Source organism: Stegostoma tigrinum, chromosome 18 (assembly GCF_030684315.1).
Source record: "Stegostoma tigrinum isolate sSteTig4 chromosome 18, sSteTig4.hap1, whole genome shotgun sequence".
Classification (NCBI taxonomy): Eukaryota; Metazoa; Chordata; class Chondrichthyes; order Orectolobiformes; family Stegostomatidae; genus Stegostoma; species Stegostoma tigrinum.
Genome location: NC_081371.1, coordinates 50,856,492 through 50,871,588, shown reverse-complemented (window position 1 = coordinate 50,871,588; position 15,097 = coordinate 50,856,492). Strand labels below are relative to the sequence as shown.

Genomic DNA, 15,097 nt, shown 5'->3' with positions numbered 1-15,097 from the left:
GATTTAAGACAGAGGTGGAGGGAGACAGGATCTCCTCCTGCCCGAATAAATACTCCCTTGGCCCTAGCAAACTACCAAAATGAAGGGGTCAAATCTCCACAAATCTCTTTCCATGCCTATTGTCAGATTTCCTGTAATTACACCTCTGTGTTGTGCTTGTATCTTAAAGATTCTCTGTAAATGTAGGCTGTTTGTTCTTAACTTTTTAAAATTATATGCCTCTGTCTCAACTAATTTTGATTGTGAATTCAGGTCAATGTTTGACATTGAGAACTCCCATGTAAGTGTTTAGAAAAGGAAATCCTGCCTGTAAATAGCTGCACCTGATTGGATCATTACAAACATTGGCCAGTGAGTGATGCAGTGAGCCATCCTTCTGTAACCTCCATCTTCACCTTGTTCAGAATGAAACTGATATGCAGCAGATGAATGTGCGTGCAAGCCATTAACTGATGAAATCAGCATGTTGTTTGTTTATTGCAATTATCCACACCATCACCTACCATTGGAGTCATTCCCGATGGACAAGAGCTGAGAAAAATTTTAGCACAACTTCCACAGGCACCCTGGACAAACAACAATATAATAATGAGTGCATTACAATCTATAGTGCACGGTCCACACACATTTTGAAACCCAGCTACGATATCCCTGTATTTCCCAAGGCCAAGGCACCAGAGATGGTGCAGGGAGGATTTATGGGAGCTGTCACTGGGATACATCTCCAGTTAGATGGATAAAGACTGGAGAAGATGGGCCTTTCTGCCTTATGCAGAGGGAGTGTTAGAGGAGATTTGACAGAGCTGTCCCAAACCATGACTCATCTGGGCAAAGAAGAGTAGGGCAAACTGTTTCTATTGGCACAAAGATTGAGTTGTATGATAAAAGAACCACAGGCAGAGCAAGGAAAAAGAACTTTTTTACCAAGGGAGTTGGTTCAGGCCTGGAAAGCATGGCATGGGAATGTGACAGAGGTTGCTACAAATGTGGATTTCAAAGGCTGTGTTTGCTGCCACTGTAACTGCAGAGTGCACTTTCAACACTCAAAGCTGTTGAAGTGCTGAATGGAGCAGGGGCTGTGACTGGCACAGGCAGTAGGGCACTAAGCGGGGTGGGACTAGAGTGAGGCAGTGACTGGAGCATGCAGCAGAGTGCTAAGAGGAGTGAGGACTGGGTTGGAGCAGGCAGTTAAATGCCACTGTCCTGTGAGTGTTCCTTGTGCAAATGTCTGGCGTCACATTTCTGACCATTGCCAGGGTCAGTGTAGATCTGTGATTTCAGGGAGCCTACACAGTCATGATGGGATGAATTGCCTCCTTCTGTGCTGAAGCTGTAGAAATAGGGTTCAATGAATTTGTAGATGAGCCTCTCAGGTATGCTGTGATGAACTGTGACCTAATGTGATAGGACTGTGCTAAAAGGTTGGAATCAATTCTTTGTTATCAAGTAAATATTGTTAATGAAACACTGTTTAGAAGAAAGTTACAAATCTGGCCTATTATGAAGAACAGGCAAACCAATTAAAACAATAACCATTCAATGATATTATATAGATATGTATTTGCACATCATAGAAATTGTCAAATAGAACATAGAACATAGAACAGTACAGCATTGTTGCCCCTCGGGTCCCTTTTAACTCTTTCTCCTCTCACCTTAAAAATATGCCCCCTAGTTCTATTGCTGTCTCCACCACCTCTGGAAGAAGCTGTTCCTAGGAGCATTGGTGGCTCCATCGACATCAACTTCCAGAAAGTATTTGAAAGAGTGTCATTGAACAGACTTAAGAATGAAGTCAGACCTCATGGAATAACAGGGATAGAGACAACATGGACTCAAAAACTGGTTTAGTGGCAGCAAATAAAGAGTAATGGTTTATGGTTTTTGTCAGACTGGAGGAAGACTTCATAGAATCCCTATCGTGTGGAAGAATGCCATTCAGCCCATCGAGTCCACACCAACTCTCTGAAGATTATCCCAACCAGACCCACCCCATCCCCATAAACCTGCCTTTCCCATGAATAATCAACCTAGCCTACACATCCCTGGACTCTACAGGCAATTTAGCATGGCCAATCCACCTAACCTGTACATCTTTGGACTGTGAGAGGAAACTGGAGCACCCTGAGGAAACCCACGCAGACACAGGAAGAACGTGTAAACTTCACATAGACAGCCGCCTGAGGGTAGAAGCAAACCTGGGTCCCTGATGCTATGAGGCAGTAGTGTGAACCACTGAGAAGTTTCACTGAGTTAGTATTGGAATGCTTGCTTTTCCTGATATGTTTTAATGATTGAGACGTGGGAGTACAGGGCATAGTTTTAAAATCTGTGGGTAATATGAAACTTGGAAGCATTCTGAACTGTGCAGAGAAAAGCATTAAACTTGAAAAGGACATTAACAAGTTGGTGGATTGGATGGACAGGGGGCAGGTGATGTTCAGCGTGTAGAAATGGGATGTGATACATTATGGCAGGAAAAACATGGAGAGACATAATTAAATAAAGGACATGATTCTAAGGGACACATAAGATCAGAAGGATATGGGTGTGTATATGTGCATTAGTCATCGATGGTGGTAGACGGCAGTTAATAAATTGGGCAATGTCCGAGACTTTTTTGATAGGGTCACATGAGTAAAGAGGTTATTTTGAACTTGTTCAGATGCTAGTTTGGCCTCAGCTGGAACTTGTGGCCAGTGTGAGATGCTGCACTTCCAGAAAATTGCATTGGAGAGGTAGTAGGAAAGATTTGCAGGATAGTTCCAAGGATGAGGAGCTTCACTTCCAAAGATAGATTGGAGGACTGAGATGATTTTACTTGGAGAAGGAAAACCGAGAGGAGATTTTGTGGGAGTATTCAAATTCAGGAATGGTCTGGTCTCAGAGCAACTATTTCTACTGCTAAAAAGATCAAGAATGCGAGGGGGCAGATTTAAAGTAATTTGTGAAGAACAACGGCGACATGAGGAAAAGGTTTTTGATGCAGCGAGTGGAAAATGTCTGGAATATGCACCTGACAGTGTAATGGAATCAGGATCAAGTGAGGCATTTGAGAGGGCACCGTAATGATTCCGTGATTCTCTTTGCTTTTACTTCTCTTGTGGGATACAGGCATTGCTGGCTAGGCCAACATTTGTTGTCTATCCCTAGTTACCCTTGAGAAAGTTGGGGGGGGGTGGGGTGAGCCAACTTCTTAAACCACCGTTGTTCATGAACTGTAGGTAGACCCATAAGGCCCTGAGGAAGGGAATTCCAGTATTTTGACCCAGTGACAGCAAAGGGACAGTGATATAAATCCAGGTCAGGATGGTGTGTGGTTTGGAAGGTAACTTGCAAGTAGTGTGTTCCCATGCATCTACTGCCCTTATCCTTCTAGATGGGGGTAGTTATGGGTTTGGAAGGTACCATCTAAGGATCCTTGGTGAATTTCTGCAGTGCATCTTGTAGATAGTACACACTGATGCGACTGAGCATTGATGGTGGAGGGAGTGAACGTTTGTGGATGTGATGCTAATCAAGTGGGCTGCTTTGCCCTGACTGTGTCAATTTTCTTGAACATTGTTGGAGCTGCACCCATCCAGGCGACTTGAGGGGTATTCCATCACACTCCTGACTTGCCACTTGTGAATAATGGGCAGCTTCTGGGGAGTCAGGAGGTGAGTTACTTATTTCAGTATTCCTAACCTCTGATCTGATCTGGAAGACACTGTGTTTATGTGGCTAGCCCAGTTCAGTTTCTTGTCAATGGCAACCCCAAGGATGTTAATAGTGAGAGATTCAGTGAAGGTAATGCCATTGACTGTCAAGGGTCAATGGTTAGATTGTCTCTTATTGGCAATAGTCATTGTCTGGCATTTGTGTGTTGCGAATGTTAATTGCTACTTGTCAGCCCTACCTATTGTCCACGTCTTGTTACATTGGCTCAGCCCTAAAATTTTCCTTCAGAGAAAGCATCAAAAGGGTAAAGTTCTTTCTAGCTAGTGGGTATCTGTGCTTTTTAGGTGGGTCTCAAGAAGACATTATAGTGGGAGGCAGGGAATAGAGGCAAAGGTCTGTTCATTCAGGATGTCACAGAAACCTCTTGCTCGGTATGGGTATTGGTGATGGGAAATTGCTACTGACCAATTTCTAACCTCAGGCACGTAAGTCAAGGTCAATGCATGGACTCTTTGTGGTGGTGTAACCACGGCTGGTTTTTGACTCATTTAGTCCGAACTCAGGGATGGGAGAGATCCTAGTTCAGGAAATCCGTCATCCTGGCATTGCCAACGCAGACAGAAGTTTCATTTCAAAATCAGCCTCGAGGTAACTGATGAGGAGGATCAGCGTATGTTGATTTTGGTTCTTGTCTCTGCCTTGTCACTAGATCTAGAAAGACAGCTCATGGACTGTTTCGCAAACTACCCACTCAACCTTTCAGAAAATGATCGAGCACGCTCCAAGTAATCTTCTGTCATTTCCAGCGATTACCTTGGTAACCCTGTACGTTTTGTCATCACATCTGTGTGGAAGGATTGGGACAATGGATGGAGGAACAAGGACACCAGTCAAAGAGTATATCCTGCCATTCTTGCCGAGTATATCCGTGTCATCAATAGCTGCATCATGGTCCCCCAGCAAAATCTGCCCCTGCGAAAGAGATAGAAGAGAAAGACTCACATTTATAGTGCACTTTTCAGGAGGTCCACGCATTTTTTAGCTTATACGTTAGGCTTAAAAATGATGTCGTGTTATGGATTAAAGGGACATGATAATAAGCAATTGAAGAAAAATACGTGAAAAACATGCTTAGTGTTAAAAAAGCCTGTTGGCTGGAAGCTAACTGCAATGATCTTGCCTTGACTTGGGAACAGACTAATTTGTAGCAACATCTGGACCTATATTCACAAAGGAATGCTTACGAAAGGTACTCAGATTTGGATATACAGCACGTAATATGAGATTCCGAATAATATTGATATTGGGGAATTTTCCCAGCTTTTGGGGACCTTTCACTATTGGACTGGGAAACTGAGATAGAGTTCCAAGTGCCAGCTGTCACCCACGAATCCCCAGTAGGCAGAAGACAGTGGGACTCGCTCGTTGAATATCTGCAAAGCAGTCAACCGAATAGATTCATTCATTAGTTTGCATCTATCTAATGTAGATTAAGCTAATAGATTTGCTTTGTATGAAAGTGCACATTCTTCTTGTATTCACTTTGATCAGACACTAAAGAATCTATTAGCCACTTTCAGCCAAGCGATACACTGTGAAGTACTTTTGGAATGCTGTCGCTGTTATAACCTAGGAAAGACCTGGCATACATCCACAGGTGTCAATGTGTTATTGACAAGATAATTTGTTTGTGTCATATTGATTGAAGGATCAATATTAGCCAGGGCACCAGAGGTAACTCTCCTGCTCTTCTTCAAAACTAGTCCCACAGAATCCCACAGAATCTTTCTCATTGACCCGAAAGGCATCACCTCCAACAGAGCTGCAGAGTAAAAGAGAAGATTTAGGGGCAATGGCCAGTTAATTCAAGGCACCCAGAAGCATTCCCAGTGCCAAAATACAGAACTAATGCTCCCATTTCCCAACTCTGGGAAATAAGTCAAGTGCATGGCTGATCCTGCGCTGATCCCACTTCCATCATGAATCAGGCTGGTCTTTTTAATGCCAGACTATTGTCTTTGTGACAAAGGCCTGGAGTGGGTCCTGAACTTGGAAAGCTCAGCGTTGAGACTGCTGCCAACAGCTGACTCAAACAATAAATGATACAAAGACATTTTTGAAGCCAAGCAACAAATTTGCTGCACGTGCATTACACCAGTATTTAACTGATCCATAAGCGTCATTGTGGTTGCATTACCTTGGGAGCACCTAAGGCATTGTATGTTTCCATTCCCTTATTTGTGAGCAATATCACACAAGGATTGCTCAGGTTTTGGTCTCAGTACGTACATAGTGATATATGTATGTGTACCTGTATGTTAAATGTTTGGTGCTCACAAAGGAGCCTCAAGAACTCATTTTAACTTCACACTCCCAGCAAATTGCATATCACTCAAACCATCATACCCACAGATCATGGCAGGGTGTACATTAGGTCCTTCAGAAGCCAAATGGAAATGAAGCAGAAAATGAGAAATATAAGCATGAATAGGATTGAGATTGCTAGGCTTAGTTGGCCTGATTGCTAGAGCTTGTGGGTACTCCATGGCCTTCATTAACCACAATTTGCATGGCACCTGCTGGGTAAGGGGGAAAAAAAAATCTAATAACGGACTCAATAAATGTACCTTCTGGTTCAAAATCCTGAATTTACCTCATGAATGTCTGTTAGATCAACTTCAGTACTTGAGCTTTGTTGTTTTTGAATTCATTCACAAAACATGAGTATTTCCAGAGGGGTCAGCGTTTATTGCCCATCCTTAATTATCCTTGAGAAGGTGGTGATGAGGTGCCTTCTTAACCCCTGGGATTTAGGTAGACCCAGCGTTGTTAGGGAAGGTGTTCCAGGGTTCTGACTCAGCAACACTGAAGGGACATCAATATACTTCCAAATCTGGACAGTGAGTGGCTTGGAGGGGAATTTGGAGAGGGTGGTGCTCCCATACATCTGCTGCTTTCCTCCATCTGGATTGGTAGAATTTGTGGGTTTGGAACATGCTTTTGAAGAAGTCTACGTGATTTTCTGCAGTACATCTTGTAGATGGTACACACTACTGCTACTGAGTGTCAGCGATGGAGAAAGTGAATGGATAAGGTTCAGGGTGGCTGAGTCCCACCTTCTCAGTGAGAATTATGAGTTATAAATGACAGATTTATTAGTGCTCCTCACCTTTCCTGATTTTTGTTAAAAGCAATGGGAATGAGAGAGTTTAGATTGGCAGTCAATTCACAATTCACACTACACTATCACACAAACTGAAATTGGGAGTTATATCAAAGTAGATGTCCTGTGTTTTTCACTCACAGCCTTTTCTGATAAAATAAAACACATTTTAACACAGGCGAATTTAGCCTCAGAACTGAAGAAAGGATTAACTTACATTGTAGCTCACATTCAATGTCACCCGTTGATTTGCTAAGGTCAGGATGGTGGGTGAAGAGAGAAGACTTGAAACTTCCAGCTGGTTTATACAGAGGAAAAACAGTGTGAGGAGTAATTCACTTGTAGTTCAGCTAATTCAATACATCGTATTCACTGCTTAACATGTAACCTTCTTTATGTTTGGGAGACCACATTCAGAGTGAGTGCTTGCTATGCCTGACTCTTTCATTCTTAAAGCAGCCCTGGCCCTCAGCTATTTGTTACTTCCCATTTTAACAAAGACCTCTGCCTCAATCTCCCTCCGATGTCCCCGTCACTGACCTCGTACACAAGTTAAGCTTCAAGAACAATCTCGGGATCAATTTTACCAACCCCTCCATCGAGTCATAGAGTATTAGAGTCGTACAGCTCAGAAACAGACCCTTTGGTGCAACTCGTCCCTGCTGATCAGATATTCGAGATTAATCTAGTCCCATCTGCTCAAATCCCTCTAAACCTTTCCTATTCATATATCTATCCAGATGGCTTTCAAATCTTGTAATCCTACCAGCCTCTGGCAGCTCATTCTGTACACGGACTACCTTCTGTATCCTGGGGCCCCTTTTAAATCTTTCCCTACTCACCTTAAACCTATTCCCTCTAGTTTTGGATTTCCATACTCTGGGGAAAAGACCTTGGCTATTAAACCTATCCTTTCCTGTCATGATTTTATAAACCTCTATACGGTCACCCCCTCAGCCTCTGACATTCCAGGGAAAATAGCCCCAGCCTATTCTGCTCTCCATAGCTCTAACCGTCCAAACCTTGCACGTCATTGTAAATCTTTCTGAACTCTTTTCACAACATATTTCCTGTAGCAGGGAGACCAGGACTGAACACAGTATTCCAAAAGTGACCTAACCAATATACTGTATTGTGTTACCCATTAATGGAAATTGGTTTTGTCACATTTCTGTCTTTGCTATCCATTATTTTCAGTGATGACAATGTTGGAACTTTGATTAAAAATTTACAATCATCCCTGATTTCCTGCCCTTTTCCTGCAAATATTTCCCCAATTCTCTTTTGAATGTACTTTAAGATTTGTTTCCTCCAGCCTTTTAATCATTGTATTCCTGATCACTCGAACACCAGGGGTGGCACAGCGGTTAGCACTGCTCCCTCACAGTGCCAGGGATATAGGTTTGATTCCATCCTCAGGCAGCTGTCTGTGTGGAGTTTGCACATTCTCCCTGTGTCTGCATGGGTTTCTACCACATGCTCTGGTTTCCTTCCACAGTCCAAAAATGTGCAGGTTAGGTGGATTGGTCATGCTAAATTGCCAGGGATGTTCAGGGATATGTAGCTTCAGTGGGTTATAGGAGGTTGGGTCTGGGTGGGATTCTCCAAGGGTCAGTTTGGACTTGTTGGGCCAAAGGCCCTGTTTCCACACTGTAGGGGTTCTATAGTGAGCTCACTATATAGAAATTAATGCCACTCTGAAGGCACATTATAATCTTTATTACACACAATAATTTCAGATCATAACCACCAGTTCTATTTATTTCACAAAGCATACTGATACTGATTCTGATGTTACCATTTACAACTTCTCTAAAGTGTCCAGTTATCAGCACCACACTTTAGGAGGGGCATGAAGGCATTGGAGAGAATATAAAAGATGTTTACAAGAACGGTTCCAGGAATAAGGTGTTTCAGTTTTGGGGATGTATTACAGAAGATGGGACTGTTCTTCCTTGGACAAGAGATGGTAGTTTGCAGATCTGATTGAAGTATTTGAAATCATGAAGGGCTGCATAGAGCAAATGGGCATTAGTGGTTAGTACTGCTGTTTCACAGTGTCAGAGGCCTTGGTTTGATTTCAGCCTTGGTGACTATCTGTGTGGAGTTTGCATGTTCTCCCTGTGTCTGTGTGGGTTTGCTCTGGCTTCGTCCCAGATTCCAGAATAGGTGGATTGGCTGTGCTTATTTGCCCGTATTGTCTCGGGGTGTGCAGACTAGGTGGGTTAGCCATAGGAAATGCAGGGATAGGGTGGGTCTGTGTGGATGCTTTTTGGAGGGTCGGTGTGGATTCAATGGGCCAAATGGCCTGCTTCTACACTGTAGGGATTCAATGAAGAATGAGAGGACACAGATTTAAAGTAATTCATCAAAGAAGCAAAAGCAATATGAGAGAAAAACTTGCTCACGAATGTGTGATTAGGGTCTGGAATGGACAAACCAAGAGTGCGGTGGGGCAGGTACAATTGGGGCCTTTAAAAGGGAATAGGATGGATGTCCGTAAAGGAAGAATGTTCAGGATTACAGTAAGGACAATGGCATTGAGTGAATGGTCACTTGGAGAACCATCATACACATAATGGGCTGAGTGTCCTCTTTCTATCTGGAACATTTCTGTGATTTCCTTTCATTTCTTGTTCCATTTCTGTTCATTTTAGCTCACACAATCATCCATTTTGTCATTTTAACCCTTTCTGCCTTCACTCCTTGGGAAAGGCCATCTCTCTCTTGTTCCTTTGTCTAATATCTCGACCACAATGTTCCACTCACTACCTTTTACCCAAGTTCTCTATCCACTTCCAAACTAGCTTTCCTTTCTGATGAAAGGTCATTGAAATGTTTCTCCACAGATGCTGCCCTGATCTGCTGAATATTTCTTGAATGTTCTGTTTTAAATTTAAGATTTTCAGCATCCATGGTATTTTTTTTCTTTGGCTTTTAGCTTCTGCAATTGTTTTATGACTAGAGAAGAACTCACCTCCGTTCCAGGGATAATGTGATGTTTCACCAACTCCTTAAGCTTCTGTTTGCCCTGAACAAGAAAGTAATGTTGTTACCAATACCTAGAAAAATAAAATTGTATTGCGCAGAACAGATTTCTACTTACGTAGAAAGGGGCACATTTCAAAACTATGCTTTCAGTGGGCAGCCTCATGAAGCTCATCCCACACAAATATTCACAAACACGGATACGGGTCCCATTACAAGAAAAGTTTTTCTTTCTGACAAAGGGTCATCCATCTGAAATTATTTGACTCTATTTGCTCCCTGACCTTCAAGTATTTTCAGCATTTTCCAGTTTTATTTCAAATTTACAGCATCTGAGGTATTTTGCGAGAGCTTTTTTCATAATACCTTTCACATCCTTACAACATGCCAAAGTCCTTCACAGTGAATGAATTATCCTTGAAGCACAGTCTCTGCTGTTTTGCTGACCAAATAAATTTGCCCACAGCTCTAACAATTATTGGCATACTAATTTGATTTAATTTATTATTGTCACATGTACCTAAGTACAGTGAAAAATTTTGTTTTGCATGCAGTACAGGCACATCATAATATACAAGAACATTCAGATCATAGGTTGTTTAGAGTGAGCGAGGCACACAAGGATATAGCTGCACAGGAGGTGCATAAAGCAAGATCAACATTAGATTTGATATTAGACAGGCCCATTCAGCAGTCTAACAATAGCAGGGAAGAGCTCCCTTTTGGCAGCACTGCTCAAGGGATAAATTTCATGAGGACAGTGAGGTATCTCTACATCTCTTTTTCCATGTGCTGAGAGATTCGTATACATATCTTAACAGGGTGATGGGCCTTGGTATCATCTGGTAGATGGCACAGCTGACTGTGCTGCATTGGTTGTGATTGCCTAGATTATGTACACAAGGCCAGACGTGAGACTTCGCTCGTGACCTTTTGTGCCTTAAGTCAATGTTGATAACAAAATAAATTGGAAGGGTTGAGAAAAGCCATCACTTGTGTGATTACACAAACTGACAATTTTCCACAAAAGCTGCCACAATGCTGGACAATACGTTAGCAGCCCTCTCAATGAGGAATTATGCTAGGCAAAAAAATCTCCATATTATTTAAAATAAACTATCATTTTGTTACCTCTGCTGAAAGCAAGTAATCCAGCCTTCCATCTTCCATCCCATCCAGAGCACTGCTGCTTGGGACGAAAACTGTAAATGTGCCAGAGGTCTCGAGGAGTTGGTCAAGATCACATTTCTGTTTGTAAGAGGATACTGTTACTGAAGGGAGTTCTAAAGAAGGCCACCATGAGTCATTCTGCACTGAGCAGATCAAGCAGTGTAAGAGAGCTGTGTGCTTCTTACTTCCTTATAAGACTGGCATTGAGTGGCTGAAGTTCTGACTCAAGGAAGCCAAAAGGAAATTGTTTTTTGAGAAGACCGTTGAACACATCATTAGTTATTCTGAAAAGTGATATCATGTTTTACAGACTCTTACCTGCAGTAACTCCATGAACCTCTTGAACTTCTGATTTTCTGAAATTATTGTGTAGAGGCTTTTCTGAAGGAGTGAGGGAGAAACACAACCTTATTAATCATATGGACAAAGAAACCTATCCAACATCGGATACAAACGAGGAAGCCATAAGAATCATAGAATCCCTATAGTGTGGAAGCTGACCATTCGGCCTATCGAGTTCACACCAACCCTCTGAAGAGCTTCCCACCGAGGCCCACCGCCCCCACCCTTTCCTTGTAACTGTACACTTTCCAAGGCCAGTCCATATAACCTTCACATCACAGGACACTACTGGTAATTTAGCATGGCCAAACCACCTAGTGTGCATATTTTTGGACCGTGGGAGGAAACCTGAGCACCCAGAGGAAACCCATGCAGACATAGGGAGAATATGCAAATTTCACACAGACAGTCACCCGAGGGTGGAATTGAACCTATGCCCGTGGCACTGTGAGGCACCAGTGCTAACCACTGAGCCACCGTGCTGCCCAGGGAGTGGAGAATGCTGGGCAATGATCCCGCTACCACTCACAAGCAATCCTTGATTCTCTTACTGATTAAAAATCTGTCTGTCTCAGCATTGAAGGTACTTAATGATCCAGCCTTGACTGCCCTCTGTGGTCAAGAATTTCACAGACTCACTAGCATCCGAGAGAAGAAATTCCTTCTCAACTCTGAACTGCATGACTCCTTACTCTGAGATGATGCCCTCTGGGTTCCAGACTCTCTGACAAGGGGAAAAATGCTCTTTGGATCTACTTTACCCTGTATGAATCTTATTTGTTTCAATAAGATCACATCTCATTCTTCTAGTGATACAGGAGGCTAACAGGACATTGCTTTTAGAGTGGAAACAAATATGCTTTTTACAGGATGGGCATTGTGTAGGAAATTTGATTTGATTTATTATTGTCACATGTACCTAGGTACAGTGAAAAGTTTTGTTTTGCATTGAGTACAGGCAGTTTAAAATGCATCAACTGCATTAGGGCAATAGAACAGAGCAGAGAATGCAATGATACGGTTGCAGAGAAGTTGCACAAAGAATGAGATCAACATTAAATGTATGTTTTACAGGGACTGTAGTTTGGTGATAATGGGATGTGCAGGGTAGGTGAATTGGCTATGATAAATTGCCCATAGCACCCAGGAATGTTTAGGTTGGTGGGTAAGACATGGGAAATGCAGGAGTAGGAGAATGGGTCTGGGTGGGATACTCTTTGGAGGGGCAGTGTGGACTTGTTGGGCCGAATGACCTGTACCCACACTGTAGGGATTCTATGATTATGGGGTTAATGCAGGAAAGTGGAGATCAGGATTATCATTAGCCACCATTTCAATGAATGACACAGCAGAGTTTATTCTCTGTTCATTAACAGGATGAGGGCAATGTTGGTATTGCCCATCCCTAATCACCTAGAAGGCCCAGGAGTCACATGTAGGCCAGACCAGGTGAGGGTGGCAGTTTCCTTCATTAGTGAACCAGGTGGGTTTTTCCTGACAATTGACTCACAGTCATCATTAGATCTTCAATTCCAGGTATTTTATTGAATTCAAATTCCACTGTTTGCTGTGGTGCAAATTGAACCCCGGTCCCCAGAATGTGATCTAGGTCTCTGGATTAACAGACCAGCGATATCACCTCCCCTGCTACTTGATGGGCTGAATGGCCTACTTCAGCTCCCATGACTTATAGTGTTAGATAGTAAATCATTCAAAGAGAGTAATTTTCATGTTTGTAGTTAGAGATATAAAGCCGGTATGTGACTTTACCTTCTTGCTGCTTTTGACTGTGGGTTCAATACCATCCATCACTTTGTCAATAATGTGTAGCAGACCATTAGAAGCAATGACATTTCCAGTCAGGATCCGTGCTTTTTTGCTATTTCCATAAATGCGCAACTTTAGCTGGTTAGTCTAATAAAGAAAAACACAAAAGATAACCACAAACAGAACTAAAATGCATACAGAAATATATATAAAAGCGGACAGTGCTGGTGGGTCTGGCTGGACATGTAAACAGAGGAACAGCGTTAACATTTTCAGTCCAGTCTTCGTTGGAATTGCTTATTAATTATTCTTTCATGGGCAATGGGGTGTCACTGGCTGGGCCCACATTTATTGCTCATCCCTCATTGCTCATGACAAAGTGGTGGTGAGCTGCCTTCTTGAACGGATGAATTCCATGTGGTGTTAGGAAGGGAGTTTGTGGATTTTGAGAGTCTGTCTACAATGCTTAGTACATTGTCTTACAGTTTCCTCTGAGTCACAGAGTCACAATTATTACAGTGCAGATGAAGGCTATTCGGCCCATTGTACCTATACCAATTCTAATACTAGTGCCAAACTCCTGCCCTTTCCCTGTGCTCCTGTACTCCATTACTATCCAAATAATTATCCAGTTACTTCTTAAATGCCCCTGTTGAACTTTCCCCCGCCACACTGCATTTCATTGCCCAACAATCTGCTGTGGGAGAAAGCTTTTCCTCATGTCACTTGTGTTTCATTAAAGCTATCGATTCTCATTTTTGTTTCTTTTACAAGTGGAAACAGCTTCAAGTGATGTGCTATGTCCAGCCTGCTTATAATTTGAAAAATTCAATCAGATCTTCGGTTAGCCTTCTTTTCTCACGGAGAACAATCAACATCTTCAATCTGTCCTCAAAACTGAAGTTTCTCAATCCTGGATCCATTCCAGTCAATAGCTAATGCCCTCTCTCCAATGCATTCGAATCTTTCCTAAAACAAGGCATCCACAACTCTACACAATACTGCAGCTAGCGTCTAACAAGTCTAACTATGACCATAGTGTTAGAGGCACAGCCCATTCATAAAGAGTGAGCAAGCAATTTGCTCCTCCTCTGTGGAACCTCACGCTGCTTCACATTAGAATCACTGAACGCGGAATTTAGATATAAATTGCACCTTTTTAATTTGGTGTGAACCCAACTGCTTTACACCATTACAGTTATTACAGCCCTGGCTGCATGTACGTTTACGCACATTTCCAATTAATCAAATATGTTACAGCAGTACAACTTTATACTGATCCTGAGCTTGTAGGATGAGAGATGCAAGAAAGATAAACTGTGTGAATGAATTCTTTCAATGTTCAGCATTGCTTCGTTTCGCTCAAAGTAATGGGCCATGTTTTGCATTTGACAGTGCAACTAGGAAGTTTCTGAGTAGCTTGTTGTCGCAGGTTTACTTGCCACAGTGCTGATCGGTCAATGCAGCCAGACAGGTTGTTATTAACTTGTAAATCCTTCTAACACATGCCAAGGACGGGAAGTAAGAGCTTCTTGGTCAACCACATGATGGGGAGGAACCTGTACCAATACCAAGCACATCTACCCAGCCCCACTAAGTGAACGGTAACACACCATGACGATAGAATAAAGACAGGGCAGAAACACTAAGAATAAATATTGGGGTCTCTGTTGTGCACTCTAAATTATTCACCAGTCTGATATTTGAGAGCTTGAAAGCTGCCAGATAAAGACCAGTTGGTTTATCAACCTTACTCCACAAAACATAATGCCCTCATGACCACATACATCCTACACACTCCCTACAAAACACACCTCAAACTCTTGGAATCTTGTGGGAGTGGTCAAAAACATACCAAACTCCTCTTTGGCCCCTTCAGATGATCACAGTGAGACCAAATGATGACACTGATAATGTCATGTAAACGGACGATCTAGCTACTTCCTTTACAATATAATTTTTTAATAGCATTCCTACTTCTGAGCCGGGGGTGTTCCAGGTTCAAGT

The 15,097-nt window shown here is 42.4% G+C and overlaps 1 protein-coding gene across 5 annotated transcripts in view; it reads right to left on the bottom strand.

Moving 5' to 3' along the window:
• stab2 (stabilin 2) overlaps positions 1 to 15,097 on the bottom strand; it is a 181,108-nt gene that overhangs the window by 123,238 nt on the left and 42,773 nt on the right. For 4 of the 5 annotated variants that reach the window (XM_048549535.2, XM_059652530.1, XM_048549538.1 and 1 more), the window contains 7 exons: positions 13,094 to 13,237; positions 11,300 to 11,362; positions 10,943 to 11,059; positions 9,801 to 9,854; positions 7,041 to 7,121; positions 4,474 to 4,632; positions 504 to 566 (listed from right to left, as the gene is read on the bottom strand). In XM_048549535.2, coding sequence (XP_048405492.1) covers positions 504 to 566; positions 4,474 to 4,632; positions 7,041 to 7,121; positions 9,801 to 9,854; positions 10,943 to 11,059; positions 11,300 to 11,362; positions 13,094 to 13,237 — 681 coding nt within the window. The remainder of the gene's footprint in view (positions 1 to 503; positions 567 to 4,473; positions 4,633 to 7,040; positions 7,122 to 9,800; positions 9,855 to 10,942; positions 11,060 to 11,299; positions 11,363 to 13,093; positions 13,238 to 15,097) is intronic. The other variant, XM_048549536.2, reaches the window with a different exon arrangement.